The sequence below is a fragment of the Zeus faber genome, assembly GCF_960531495.2.
Source record: "Zeus faber genome assembly, chromosome: 14".
In the NCBI taxonomy this organism is placed as follows: Eukaryota; Metazoa; Chordata; class Actinopteri; order Zeiformes; family Zeidae; genus Zeus; species Zeus faber.
In genome coordinates, this window is record NC_137200.1 from 10,689,422 (window position 1) to 10,704,779 (window position 15,358).

At 42.5% G+C, this 15,358-nt stretch overlaps 1 protein-coding gene across 1 annotated transcript in view; it reads right to left on the reverse strand.

Annotated features, from left to right (window-relative positions):
• LOC307239614 (F-BAR and double SH3 domains protein 2-like) overlaps positions 1 to 15,358 on the reverse strand; it is a 28,988-nt gene that overhangs the window by 3,638 nt on the left and 9,992 nt on the right. Inside the window, exons 4-19 of the mRNA XM_080013096.1 lie at positions 13,043 to 13,119; positions 12,415 to 12,559; positions 11,484 to 11,617; positions 10,902 to 10,956; positions 10,679 to 10,807; positions 9,936 to 10,058; positions 8,654 to 8,749; positions 6,340 to 6,456; positions 5,084 to 5,182; positions 3,087 to 3,239; positions 2,346 to 2,480; positions 1,955 to 2,038; positions 1,402 to 1,585; positions 668 to 891; positions 320 to 557; positions 134 to 198 (exon numbers count right to left, since the gene is read on the reverse strand). Coding sequence (XP_079869222.1) covers positions 134 to 198; positions 320 to 557; positions 668 to 891; positions 1,402 to 1,585; positions 1,955 to 2,038; positions 2,346 to 2,480; positions 3,087 to 3,239; positions 5,084 to 5,182; positions 6,340 to 6,456; positions 8,654 to 8,749; positions 9,936 to 10,058; positions 10,679 to 10,807; positions 10,902 to 10,956; positions 11,484 to 11,617; positions 12,415 to 12,559; positions 13,043 to 13,119 — 2,058 coding nt within the window. The remainder of the gene's footprint in view (positions 1 to 133; positions 199 to 319; positions 558 to 667; positions 892 to 1,401; positions 1,586 to 1,954; positions 2,039 to 2,345; positions 2,481 to 3,086; positions 3,240 to 5,083; positions 5,183 to 6,339; positions 6,457 to 8,653; positions 8,750 to 9,935; positions 10,059 to 10,678; positions 10,808 to 10,901; positions 10,957 to 11,483; positions 11,618 to 12,414; positions 12,560 to 13,042; positions 13,120 to 15,358) is intronic.

A 15,358-nucleotide genomic window follows, 5' to 3' on the forward strand; every position in this document is an offset into this window, starting at 1 on the left:
ATTCTGCATATTTGGTGTGAAATTCAGCTCTGAAATGTAAAGACATAACACACTGCAGGTGGCCTTTAATGGAAAAATTGCTTTTAACAATGTACAAGGTTTTAAAATGTAGACCAGAAGAAATGAAACTCACAGGCCGGATGCTTCCAGAACCACTATCAGGGTATTTTGGGGGCTGAGGAGAACTTTGAGATGGACCTGAGGAGGTAAATAGACATCAGTCACCCTCACTTGATCTTCTTTTACAACTGTAACTCCCACATGCAACTTCCTGTCATTTCACTCGCTAAATTCATAACGACATATCGCAGGTTCTTACTCTGCAGGGGGCTCTTGGGCGGCGCTGGTGGCAATCTGTGATGTCCGTTCAAATAGGAAGGGGGGCGGCCTATCGGGGAGGCTGCGGCACTGGAGGGGCTGGACTGGGGGGAGGCCAGGGCAGGCGTCTGGATCGGGCTGGACGGAGAGGGGCCGCTGTGGAAGGGCCCCGTCTGAAAGGGACTCCGAGGGGAGTGGTTGCACAGCGCCGGCGAGGCAGCAAGAGGGGAGAGGGAGGCCTGAAACATGGCATGCCGAAAAAACACACATTGAGAACACTGGAAAAAACAAAGGTGTGTGTGTGTGTGTGTGTGTGTGTGTGTGTGTGTGTGTGTGTGTGTGTGTCAACCTGTGTGCTGCCGTCTCTCGGAGCATCTCCGTTCTCGCCAGCGCTGCTCAGGTCCTCCACCAGGACGGCCGGGAAAACACCCACAGCCCCGTTGAACTCGCCCTCCCAGAAGCCATCGTCCTCGTGGGTTTCGCGGCTGAGGATTCGGATGATGGCGCCCTCCGGGAACGATAGCTCCTCGTCGGTCTGAGCCGCATAGTCATAGAGAGCCTTCGCAAACAGCACTGAGCCACAGACGGTGGGAAGCAACAAGTCAGGATTGCTCGTTACAGTACTGAATGTTTTCACTTGAGCTGTTCCAATTTTAGTTGACGATTGTCATACAAATAATGGAGATTTACAAATGAATTGTCTTTTTTTTTGGGGGGGGGGGTCTTTTTTAAAAAATTTTTTTTTTGATCGGGGCTATACATAAAGCATCCCGCGCATGGTCATGTTTTGATTCAGAGTGTGCACAGCAAGGACAGGCTATTCACAGACGGTTCTGTTGTCAATGTGTGTGAGAGAGAGAGAGAGAGAGAGAGAGAGAGAGCGTGGCAAGGAGGGGCTGAGCGAATCAATGCACTGCGCACAGCTCTCCAATGAAATAGGATTTAACCCATTTTAAATTGTAAATATAAAATATGAAATCAATATGTGGCGGTCAATGTTGCTATTGTGGCGGGCCTCCACAAATAAAGCAATGTATAGGAAACGCTGCATGGTGTAGAGAGTAGTGAGGTGATATCTCTCACCACTGGAGTCTCCGTTGACAGTGGCTACATGTGGCTCCAGCTCGGGTTCCGTGGAGTTGCTGGAGGAGTGGGAACGGGCGTCCAGCGCTGCCAGAGACTGGAGCATGCTAAGCAGGCTGTTAGAGGAGGGCAGCTGCAGGTACTTCTCTGGGACGTAGCCCACCTGTCCATTACGGTTTCTCGCCTGGGAAGACAGAGGTAGGGCCAGACTGATTTATCAGAGACATTGTGTTTATATCCATGAGTTTGTACCAAAGATTTATTGTCTTTTTTGACAGTTGATTAGTTCATCACAGCACGCTGCTTTAAATCAAAATAGGATGTAATTGGATAAAAAAAAAAACACAAGATCTGATTTGCTGAAAGCACTTCCCGACATGCATTTTCTTGGTAGGAAATGTATCTGAAATGGAATTATGTCACAGTGGGACGTTTCCTCGAGAACAGCCAGTTACGACCGAAACTGTCCTCAACTTGTGTAATAGGGTTTTTATGGATGGTCAAATGTCAACGCCAAACAGGAAACCGCTTTAAATCACTGCCGTTGACGCACCTTAACCCAGTCATCCATGTCTCCGTCATCGATGACCTCCAGGACTTCCTGCTCCTCGATGGTCAGCTCATCAGGCTGAGACGCCTTTTTCAAGGAAATTTGAAAAAGTTTAAGCGCGGGTGGAAAGAACTCACCAGTGCAGTATTTCTCGATCCTTATGGTCTTTCCTAACACCCATAATACTGCTTTTGACGTTGTGTAAACCAGAACGATTGATTTCTATATGCCAGTCATTCAGACGGACTGGCAACATCTCTGAGAAGTTAAAAAGTCACTCTAAAAGAGGCACCTGTCCAAGAATTAAGAGATTAAAAGCTTCTGGCCACAGTGTTTGTGTCTTGTGTTTGAATGTCTTTTCATAAGGTTTGAGATAACAGCCTGTCAGCCTTACCTTGTAGGAGTAGAGCACTTTGCAGGTCAGCGGGTAATTCCTCAAGGTGCTGGAGGGACTGGAGCTGCTGTCGTCCAGCACTTCCCCGCTGTCCTCTGTTTCCTCCTCATCCTCACGCTCCAAGTCGCCTGTGCCCTGGGGGTGAATAAATAAATGAATGTGGTACAGGTGAGTCTGTGTGCAATGCGAAGGGTTAACTTCTGATTCTTAAATGGGAGGGCGGGAAATTAAAGCAGAGATGGTGTCACGAAAGCAACATATATATTGATATAATCAGTTTTTAATGGGAAAAGCTGAAACGCTAAAGATGGAGGCACCAACAGGGTAAAGATGGAGGCACCAACAGGGTAAAGATGGGGGCACCAGCAGGGTAACACATGGCATCATGTGTTCATACTGTAAAGAAAACCCACCAATCACATTTACAGGGGTACTATCGTCTTCAATGACTATTACTACCTGAATTTGTATTGTTGTTGTGACAATCGCATCTTTTGAAAGAACACTTATCACTCTGTAATGGTTACATTTCATTGGTGAATTAAAATATGAAATGTAAACAAATACCAACAATGTCGCATTTGTTGTAAAGTTTGCAGTTATAAATGATGGGAACCAAGATTTTAGTGTGGCCTGGGAAGAAAAATATCAAACCAATCCTTTGAAAACAGGCCAAAACCAGCTTTAAATACAGAACAAAAATGCTGTGCTGAGTGCTGTGCTGTAGTGAGTTGAGCTTACAGGTAGCGAGGGGTCGTGGGGGCCCAGGTTGGCCCAGCGCTCGTTTTCCAGCTCTTCCATCACCTGGTTCATGGCGCTCTTCAGCCACGTCTCCACGGCGACCCCCGCCTGCCTCAGCAGGTCCAGACGAGCCTCCGCTTTCACTTTCACTGTCTGCCGTGACAAACAAAAATAATAAGACGAGAACCCTGATAGGGAAGCTCCATCAACCATGTGTCACGACAAGTGAGTTCATCTGGTCGCCTCAGTCTTTCATGCAATTCAAGGTTTTATCTTTTGTTTATTTAAATACTTTAATGATCCAGAGGCACCCTGTAGAATGATGATACATAACAGTGCCTGGGCATACATGGAGGGAGAAAAACTCAATTTTAAAATAAATTAAAATGGTAGACTTTCAAAGCACGTGGAGGAGAGAGACATGGATGGTAAGTAGAGAACACTAGAACCTTATTTATCTGAACCGCACGACAATAGCAGTTGTTTGTGCGACTGACATGTTGAGTTTACCGAAACAGGAATGAATGTACATAAAACTGTTCCCAAATCAATCTGAATGGCTCTGCCAGAAACAAACCAATCCAACCTTTTTTTACTCACAGTGTGATTTATAAAGGTAAAATTAACACATTCAGCTTTGTCATAAACATCTAAAATCAGATAATACCTGTATACCTATACAGTTTTCAACACACATTTGACAATAGACAACAGACATATTTTGCAATCTGCTGCTACCGTTACCTGGAAATGCGAGACAAAAGGCTGGTCGGGTTAAGTTTGGTTTGGCTTAAATGAGGCTTGACTGTTTGTGGCAATGCATTATTCAGCTTTTCAACCAGCAGGGGGCGACTGAGGCCAGTCAAACCACTCAGAGAAACATGAGACCTCCACTTCTTAGATCAGAGGAGGGTAGAGTACTCAAAATGTATTCTAAAGTAGAAGTATCTTCAAATGAACTCAACTCAAATATAAGGAAGTAGTACTCGAGTATTCCAACTTGAATAAGAGTGAAAACATCAAGTTTTTACTTTGGTGCTATTTTCTGGTAAATTCATGCTTTTTTCAAAGCAGCATGATGTTTGACAGTGATATACTTTAATACAACGAAAGCATTGAGCCATATATATGTATCTATATATTTTCCATTTTCCAATTTTCCAATATCGGTACCGGGTGCCGATACTGACGTCATTCACCAATTGGATATTGGACGGACGTCGCCGACCCAAATTCCATTCCATGATCTGCCTGCTCGAGAATTCAACTCGGAAAATAATAAACCTGTAAAGTGCAATTCAAAGCATAAGCGAATAGGAACTGGCAGTTGTAGTTAGGTAAACCGTCACCAATTAAAGCAGGCATTCAGCTATGTTGGTCCCCCAAATAAGACGTCATGATTCCGACGTATATAATATGCACCACAGCTACTGGGAGTTGTAGTTCTATTCCTGCAGAGCTGCACTGAAACTAATCACCGGACGAGGATTAAAAACTACAGATACGTGCTTTGGTTTGCTGGTTGCATCCAGTTTAGAGTCAAAATAATCCTATCTAGGGGATTTTGTATTCTTTTTCGCAATGAGCTCTTCCATGATTGCATTCGCTGAAAATCCTTGTTCCACCTGAGCAGCCCTGCCCCCCACACGCCGTAGACGCCGCATTGACTGCTTCAGCCCGTTGCTGTGATACTTCAACATCGCCGCCATATTGGAATGAGCAAGACTGTAAACAAATACAAGTAAATGGGGAAGCTGCGGCTTTCCTGGAGAAAAAGCAGTACAACGTTAACATTTCTCAACCGAGTCGTTTTTATGTTCAAGGGTTTATGATCTACGTGAAGTAGAAAAGATTTGAAAAAAATTGGTATAGAAATCAGTATTGGTATCGGCACATATGAATTTGGAATCGGATTGGAACTGAAAAAAAGTGTATTGGTGGAGCTCTAATTTTCTTTGTGGCTACTGTGCTCACAGAGGCATAAAATTGGAAATTACCTCTGCCCTTCGTAGGCTCTGTCTGGCTGCCTCCAGCTTGATCTCCAAATCGCTGTGGTTCTGTTCTGACGTCTCCTGAGCCCCATATTCCTCCAAAGCCTAAAAGAAAATAAAAAGGTTAAGCTAAATAGCGCCCCACTGAAGACCTGACCTATGACCTAAAAAGTCATGAAAATCATGAACACCATGAATAATATATATATATATATATATATATATATTTTTTTTTTTTTTTTTTTTTTTTTTTATTGCACCAGAGCAGTGCCAGCGCTTCCTGGTAGGTTAAAGAGATGGCTTCCCTCCACGTTTACTGGAAACCTCTGATGCATGAGTTTGGGAAGTGCTGTTATCTTTGGTTATCTTTCAAGCAATGAAGCACCAGGAGAGGTGAAGCAAGGGCCTTTACAGTCTCTTTTATTGGAAAAAAAAAAAATCAACGTTTCCTCCTCACACGTGGCTGGTGTAGGCAGTTTCATCTGAATCATTTTCTGGTCTTATGTTCGTACGTATGTAAACAGTGCTATTTGATTGTGGTGGAGGGCTCTTGACATAGTATTTGTTCCTTGCAATACGATTTGCATCCAGCACAATAAGTGACTACCTTGAAAAATTAAATCCAGTCTTTGGATTCATTGCAAATTTTACAAATAAAATTCCAAAATGCTTCATAGTTGTGGAAAATGATAAAAAAAACAACTTTGATGTAAAAGTACAGCTTATTAGAATATCCATCATATTTTGCAAGCGTAGGTCTTTTATTTAAAATGTTTTAATCATTATTCAACCATCATTATTATACCATCATTATTCAACTTATTTGTTTATAAAGTGTCTGAATCAGCACTCACGTGAACTAAAGACTGCAATTGAGTAGAACCGATCCATGTCAGTCAGTTTAACAAGCTGTTTAGGGAGCTCACATTTTTAAAGGATAAAGCTATTATGTCTTTTTCTGGTGGCACAGTCTCCAAGTGATGATTTCAGGGATGTGTTGAAAGATCAATGATTTCTCCTCTTGCATCTATTTCTTCGTCCTTCTCAGTTTTCAAATGATTTTACTCCTCCGCAATATTAAGCCAGTGTGAAATGTGTCATTGACTGATTCACATCCAGTTTGTTAAGGAAAGGCCGACACTGATGTTCTGTACGCCCATTTCATCAACACTTAAAGACCTTCTATTAATAAACCTACTTTGAAGACTAATTTAAGACTAATAGAAGGTTACGGGACGATGTCAAAGCCTCGGGCCCCTCACCCTCTGGGTGTGGATGATGCTCTTGTATTCCCGCGCCACCCGGCTAGCCCACTTTCGAGCCTCTTTGTCCAGGCTGTGCTCCTCTGCTGTGCCGCTCTCCCTTTGCAGTTGCACGACCTTCAGAAGAAGACGGGGGGGGTAAAGACAGAGACAGACAGACGACAAAACAATGAAACCTATGACATCTACCCTTATTCCCGTGCTAATGAGCACATGGTTCACAAACAAATATCATATGTATATACACTACACACAGCCCCTAAACAAATACCCCATTGAGTCATGCAATTCTTCACGATTTCTTCAACACGATTTCAGTTCTGGGGAAGGTTTACAGATTGTGCTCGTCAAGTTTGGCTACTTTAAGGGGCTCTGGGCAGATTCTGAGCAGTCTTAGGGCTGGAAAATGAATGCATGACCTGGCAACCCTATACTCAGAGACAGACAGCAGGGAAGACAAAGGGTACTAATTAACTCTGAAGTTAAGTAAAGTTAGCGATTAGCGATAGGACGTTATCAGGAAAGGAGACAAAGGAGATTATATATACTGTACAAAGTATACTGTCAACAGCAGTATAAGGCCTAAACTAGACTCATCTAGATTAAAACTTGATTCAGTAGATCTACTCTAAATGCTTATGTATATCTAAGCATTTAGAGTAGATCTAAATGCAATGTATATCTTTGCCAAGTTTTAGAGCTTTCTGAAGGAGATTTTACAGCGCATCTTAATGTTTACATCTTTAGTCAAAGGCCCTTTTCAGGCAAGAGAAACTCATTGGTGCAATGTGCTCAAAAAGGCACTCAGACTTTAGCCGGACCGCTCGCTTTATTTTTCCATGGGTACAGGAGTCTGACAAGTTCAGAAGCGTCACATATTCCATTGAGTTCAAATGTAATAATTACACAATTGCAGACTTCACTTTCACAGTGATTTGTTTTGACAAAGTGTTTTAAAATAATGAGAGGACAGTGAATCCTGGGAACCCCCCCACCTTATTCACCTTTTTTCCACGTAAAAAATTTCAAGTCGGAGGAAGGGTGCTTTTCACAGAGAACCACTGTAAGGCTGCAAAATCACCCAAGAGACAACAGCCACATCAAGCTTCTGCATGCATATATGCCTGTTAGTGTGTGTTTGTATCTATGTGTGTGTGTGTGTGTGTGTGTGTGTGTGTGTGTGTGTGTGTGTGTGTGTGTGTGTGTGTTGTGCAGCGGGAGGAGGGGGGTAAGGGGGGTATCGCACGCTCTCTCGCACAATGCTCCCTTTTCACAGATGGGCTGTCCGGACAGGCTCTGCCCCCTCACTGCCTTCTCATTCCTGCGCTACTCTGTACCATTTGCCTTCGCCTGTTGCAAGTGGCACCGGGTGGGAGGGGAGAGAGAGAGAGAGAGAGAGAGAGAGAGAGAGAGAGTGAGAGAGAGAGAGAGAGTGCAGAGTCAAGTGGTGGGGGTAGGAGGGGACGGAGGCCACTTCTCCACCAGCTAATGTTTTCTTTAGGAACAGGGCGCTGCTTGTTTTTGACTTCCAACGAAAACAACATGAGCGCTTGCCGTTTTAGAACAAATTGTCCAATGTGTCCAGCTGAGCGGGGGATGGAGCGGTGGGTGGATGTGGAAGGGAGGAGATGAGGGTGTGGGCAAGGCTGTTAGACTAGGCAACCTGGGAGACCAATAATACAGAATTGATTGAAGTGATATTCTGGCATTCATGAGAGTTTAACAGTGTTTTTAATGTCACAATGATCATGGCAAAAAGTGAAAACGTGCTGCTGTACCTCGCGTGAGATACATCCAAATTACCCAGACTCCAGATTAAATAATGATGAGGAATTCCACTCATTTGACAATCAAAGGAGATTCATGATAAAATATGTCTGGCTGATCGATGTGCTTGTGCGTATTTTGCAGGCTCCATTGATTACAGTGGTTGATTTAATAATGTTCTCTATGATTGAGAAAAAGCAATTTATTTTTTTTCCTGTTGCTCCGTTTGCTTGTATTGTACTTAGTGTCAATGAAGTTTAGCTATGGAAGCGATGCTTAAATGCTGATGGCACAGTATTTTGGGGTTTTGCACGCCAGGAGCAGTCAGCAATGAGTGATCGCTTTCGATGTGTTAAGATCTATGAGAGACCACCGGACCTCCATGGCGATGCAGGAGAAAACGTGGACGAGCAACAAGAGCATGACGTTACACAAAAAGGGGCTTTTAATCTGGATCTCCAAAACATTTCTGAGAGATAAAAATGCTTTCCCAAGGGAGAAACCAGAAGCTAGGGAAAAAGGGCAGAGGGATTTGGCGGCGGCTCACCGTGTCAGAATCACTAGGCTGGAAGAGGAAGTCGGCCGCCTTTTGGAACATGGAGTTCCTCTGCACAAAGAGCTGCTGGTGAAAATCCTGCAGCACCTACCAAAAGGGCAATTAGTAAAGGTGTCAGAGGGTTATTATTTTTATATCATGATTCACTTCACATCTCATGACATTTTGACAATCCAAGAAAAACATACATTGTTACTGAGTAAAAGTCCAGCATTTATTCACAACTACAAGGAATCCTACATTCCCTGGATTCAGGGGAAATACACACTTCAAGTAGAATAACAATCCCTTGTACATTCATAGGTTGTACTCTGGCACAGACTCACCAGCTTGTAGATTGAACATTATGGTACTTTTTGTTGTTATTAATCTGGTGTGCAGTAATTCCAAGAAGAAACAAATATTGTGAAGTAACCACCCCCAAAAAATTGTATTTCAGCCCAAACTATATAAAGTACGTTCAGAATCCACTGCAAAACCTTAGTGAATAATAAGCTTAAAATAAATGAACTTCGAGAGCCCCAGTTTTAAGGTTTACAGGTTAAAAATAGAATATAAATAATAATTTCACGACACATTGTTGTTTTTTTTCTGATTATGTCCAATCGAAATGGAGTTCACGAAAGACAAAAGCAGACAAGCAAACCACAAAAGACAACTGAATTCCTCGGCTCAGTGAGTTCTCAGTGAGACAAGAATGTGAGATGAGCGACACAGCAATTGCACTCCAGTCAAAAGTGTGGACCGTCAGCATCAAACAGTCCTCATTGGGTGCACTGAAAAACATAATAGGAACTATCACACTGTTCCCATTAGGATAACAGGCACAAGGGTGGGCGCCGACAGTGATTAATGGTCATGGTCCGCCGCAAAAGGTCACCGAAAGATGCAACAGGGTGTCGAATGACATACACATTTCGCAAATGCTCAAAAAACACTAACAGAAGTCAATTTCATGAGGAGTTACATGAAGCGGGAACCACGTGGGTCAGTAGTGCTGAAATTTGAGAAGGAGAAAAAAGTGTGCCCGCTGGTGCTGGAGGTCCGTCTACACGGGCAAGTGCAAACGCACGATCCGGTGACGAATCAGTTGTTGCCGCTTGAGTGACGAGATGGGGAGATGACCCTGTACGAAGGAGCTTGACAGCTCGGGTGACAGAGTCGCGAGTCGATTATCTGAGCTGCAAGGTAACTCAAACCGTGGAAAGCTAATTAGAGGCCGGAACCGTGATAGGCTCGTACACCTGCGGGGTGGAGGGCGGGTAAGACTTACCCCATCGGAGCTGCTGAGGAGCTGGTTGAAAGTGTTGTGTAGCGCCTGGTAGGCGTCCAGCTCATTCCGGCACAGAGACCCCAGGTAGTCCTTCACCTGCTCATGGACCCTGCCGTCCAGGACCTGCAGACACCAGACAGGCAGAACAGTCTCAGATCCATCATCCACCTACCAACAGACATCTTACATCCATCTGGCATTTATCCATCCAAGCCTTACCTCCGGCCGCTTCATCATAAGGAACAGTCTAATAGTTATACTTTCAATAGTAATAATAATAATAGTTAGAGGCTTGCTTATTTCAGCTGTATAAAAGAATGAGGTCAAACTAAATATTTGATGTAAAAAAAGTTAACATGGTCAATGCTGGTTGTTTCAGTGGAGAAAAGAGCAAAAAACAACGTTTCAGACTCACATAAGGAGCAACCTGAAAAGGAATCACAGAGTGTGTCAGAGTGTGAAATTATTTGGACAGAAAGGAAAATCACAGACATTCCTATGAAAGGAACAACATTTCCCCTCTCTTTGCCTAAATTGACTAAATTTGATTTGAAGAAGATTGCCGACAACACAGTGCATTTTATGTCGTGGACGCAACATTGTTTGCCCGTTTCTGACGGCGTACGTGTCAAAAGAAAAGAAAGCTAACCGCGACACATTCTTTTTCATCCATCGATTCATCAATCCATCCATCCATCCATCCATCCATCCATCCATCCACCCAATCACCCAGTGTCCTTCACCTTGATGCAGTCCATGAGGTCGGTGTCGTAGTAGCGCTGCTGGTGAGCGCTCGCAGCCGCCAGTGTCAGTAGGTATTCATTCCTGGCCTGCATGGCCCTGGAGCTGGTCTCACTGCGCTTGGCTTTCAGCTAACACACAAAGCGTTCAGTGGGTCAATGTTTACCACGCCGGCTGGAGCGCCCATGTGACGTGTCTGCATCATCAGGTTTTATTAAATCTTACCTTTACACTGGCCCTTTGAAGACTGGATCTAGACTGGAAGAGACTTAGTTTGGACCTGAATAGTGGAAAAGGACGCACATATTTTTAATGCGTTCATATTGGATTGGACTGAATGCAATCGATCGATAGATAGATGGATGGAGGAACGTTTGAGTCGGTTCAGCTGCAAATGTCATGATACGTCCTTCTAGATGTTTAGAGTTGACAATGTAAGTGCCAAATACCTAGGCTTAATTGATAATAAAAATTGGTAGCTATTGCTGTATTAAGGATTGCCTGTACTTTTGATTTAGTCAAATTCTACTTATAGTACAAATGTGTCACATATAACATTGTTTTAACCAAATGGAAATATACATAAAGATATGATTGTAATAGATAATAGTAGATAATAATAATAATAATAACAATAATAATAACAATAATAATAATAATAATAATAATAATAATACATACATACATACATACATACATACATACATACATACATACATACATACATAATAATACATATTCAAATCCAAGCCTCCAAAGCCACGTGAAAAACTAAACCTAATATTATAAATATATGCTAAAACGTACTTGGCATCCAATTCGGCCTTGTCGCGCACTGCCTGCGCCAAGACCTCACACTCCTGGTACTTCTTCCTGCTCTTGGTCAAGTCTTTGACGGAATCCTGTAGCTCAGCCTGGACCGCCGTCAGCTGATCAACACACTACGGCAGAAGAAAAAAGACCTCTGCATTTCTAAGGGTTTAACTCTCAAAGCTGCAGTAAAAGTAAGACTTTATACAGCATTCGTTATTTGAAATGTATCTTATAGTATTATTGAAACCTTATTGTATTTTTACCACTGGACTTTTAAAAGTACTTCCGAAATCGTAGTAGTAACTAGGGCTGTACCCGACTCAGTCCACAAGTTAATCGATCGCAGATGCTGTAGTTCTCTCGGACAGAAAAAAAAATAATACAATTTAAAAAGCTAAAATGGGTTAGTAGCAGACTTAGACTTAGTAATTTAGCAGTCTTGTTTACTGCTTAGGGGAAATATTAAAGAATACATTTTGCAGAGGTGCCGTGAGACAACTTAATTGACTCTACTTCAAATTTTAAGTGACATAGTTAATGAAGTTTTCAAAATGGGATATACAAAGTTGACAAACTTTAACATTTCAAGGGAAAAAGGTAACTTTTCACTGTAAGAAATAATACAGTGACTACTGTACAGGGCGAGAGTTAAGTATTCCCATAAATTAGATGCACAGGAGGAACAAGAAGCATCTCCCAAAACATGATGTGGAACAACTGCAGCACTGTTGTCTGGAGGCGGTGGAACGCGTACAGTGAGGGGTAACAGGAGAGTGGCCACTGGTTTACGTTTCACTGAGACGGTTCATGCCCTCCTTGATCCATCGGGATCAAGGAAGAGCTAAACTGGACAGCCCTTATCCTTGGTTTCTGATTTACAAAATACTGCCCAGTTATACCATTTGGTTAAATAAATAGGGAATACCTTCCTCAGCTGCTGCTCTTTCTGGAGCCGGGCCATCTTGGCTGGCTCGGCCACCTGGACTTTGTAGTTTTCGCAGGCGCTGATCCTGGACTGGGTCAACTGGACCGTCCCCTCCAAGTAGGCCCTCCACACACAGTACATGTTTCTGTTCCGCCACCCAATGACACACACACAAAGGTTAACTTTATTTATTGATCTGCACTTCTTTCATCATAAAAGTAGATGTTCCATAATAGTAAAAGTTACATAAAACTACATTTTTCTCATTACTTTTATGGTTTTGCAATTGCATCAATATGATTGAGCATAAAAAGATTCTGTTGTATTAAGTTTTATACCTTAGAAGTTTATCTTATTCAGTGCCAGTGAGCTAAAAATAAAACTGAAGTATGGAGATGGTTCTTAAATTTAATGCCGTATATGACCATTAACTCAGTATTTCCAAGGACAATTTTTTAATTATACCCACTATACTTTGAGTAAAAGGACACCCGTCCAGGGAAACCTTCCAAATCCTGAATTGTAAAGCGTACAAGATTGAACCCATGTGACCCTGTATCCTCATTGAAATCAGTATTAATCATGTATTTTGTCTAAAAATGAAAAAATCAAAATAAAGCCAAATTACCTGTGGTCCGCTTGATCTTCTGAAAGGGTGTCTGGCCATTCCTTCTTAAGGTATTGATTTGCCAATTTTTGGAGGGCCTGGGGAGGAAGAGAACAGGGGGGCATACACGGTGAATGGTTGTTCAGTATCTCATCTTCAGACAAGGTGGCTCAGAAGAAAGTGACCCTGTGACCTTGGCCTGCAAACTGCATAACTGCACCCGAAAACCCACGAGGAGAGGCTCAAAGTCATATGGAGACTGTGGCCGACGCCAAATATACATGAAACGTGTTTTGCCTAATTGTCAAATATCCTAATATCAATATTATATGTTGACAAGGGGATCACCATCTTTGCATGGGTCATGTTTATTTATAAATGATGTTTCTGGCTACTCATGTTCAACTCACAGAACTAAAAGACAAATTTCCAGCCTCTGCAGGTGGACTTGCCGACACCTTCTGTTTCTGATTTCACAGGTGGACCAGCTCTCCCAGCCCGAAGGCCAATATTTAGGAATGATCAATAACTGATTCAACACTGTGGTTCTCCATTCACCTGTTTGTCAGACGAGAATTTAGGATTTTTATTTTTTTTTTTACTTTGTGCTGTGATTGATGTCATTTATTTCGAGGCCATTTGTGTGGCACTGAAATGATAAAGCCTTTAAGCTCTTAGATAGTAGACACACAACTACATGGTTTAAGTTAAGAATTATCTTTTGTGCTTTGGAGTCGCAAATCTTTTTTGAAATCCATACAATATAGGGGATTTGTTTCTTCAACACAATGCTTAGGTTTTTAATTGGTAATGCGATTAAACTGGTACACACATCTGTATAAGGGGGAGAGGCTAATTTCTTATGGAGCAAAGTGACCAATGTGCAGGCAGATTTCACATTGTAAAAGGCAAATCTGCCACACCATGTCATGAGAAGGAAGGAAGTCCCTGAGCGGAATTACTGCAAAGGGTTTGTCCAAGGATAAAGGATAGTTAGGGAAGAATGTTCCGGTGTGATCAAAGTTTTCCACGTTACGATCACACAAGTTAGGGCAGGGTGTTCCATACTAATACTACCCATACCAATACCATGATTTTCATACCAACTTCTAAATTATACTTTCTCAATGTCAATCAAGTTTTATTATATTAAAACTACTGAGTTAAAGGATATACTGTGTAACGCTTTTAAATAAAAACATATTGCCCTCGCTCGCGAGGACACAACCTCTTTTTATATGACACTTACTCTTACTGAACAAGCCTATATTTTTATTTTTCAGGTGAGATTTTTGAGAAGAAGTGCTTAGGTATCAAACTTTGGTACCACAAGAAGTTTTGGTACTATGAATGCAATTCAGTCAAAACCATCAAATGATTGACAGCCAGCCCTGGGCACAGTACAGCTCTTCTAAGAGAATTCTGGATGCCTTGCTAAAAGGACACTAGGTCGTCAGTTCCTTGACCAACCGATTATTTTTTCCATCCTCTATGAGAATTACACCAGGCGCTTTCAGTCCTAAGGCTGCCTTTAAAATGTTTCATTTACATTCAAATGAATGTTCAATTATTATTATTAATATAATTTCTAAGAACGCTACTTTAGAGTCATGAAAATCATGTTAGCCACCCAAAACAGAAAATGCTAATATTCTGATTCTGCAATAACTCTGTCACCCCTGCTTAATGTTTTGCTGAATTCCGACAAAATGCAAAACAATATTAAAAAGGACAAATTATTTTCTTATATATTCTAATATTATTTGGTTATGGACTTATTTGGCTTGCTTAATAAATTGCCTCCATTATTTTGGCCCCTTGTAGGCCAGAAAGGTTAGGCTCAAATTAAGCCTGGCTCTCCACCTCCTGGGAGCAGCACTGGGCCGAGAGCGTCCAGCTCCGCTGAGCTCTGTGCCAAGGGCTCCGAACCCGCCACAAACCCGGTCATTGTCGAGTGTCTGCAATAGAACTGAAGGAGGGATGGACGGATAGAGGCAGAGGAAGAGATACAAACAGAGAGGCGTATTATATCACTCTCTGTGATTCGAATATCAAATGTAAAATGGCCGCGCCGGCCCGCAGCTGTGGCGGACCTTGGAAAAGGCACTGGCAAAGAAGAGGAGATGGGGGGGGGGGTTCACCAAAGGGGAAGGACTGTCTCTGACCCACTTTTATTTAGCCATTGGGTGGCGGGTGTCTAATTGATCAGATAACTGGCAGGCCACTAGGGCCGGACACAGACACAGAACGCCATTCAAACTGGGGGCCCTGCAGTGAAGACATCTGCTTCTTTTGCGGTGCCAAGAAATAGTCTCACATCGCACATCGCACATCGCA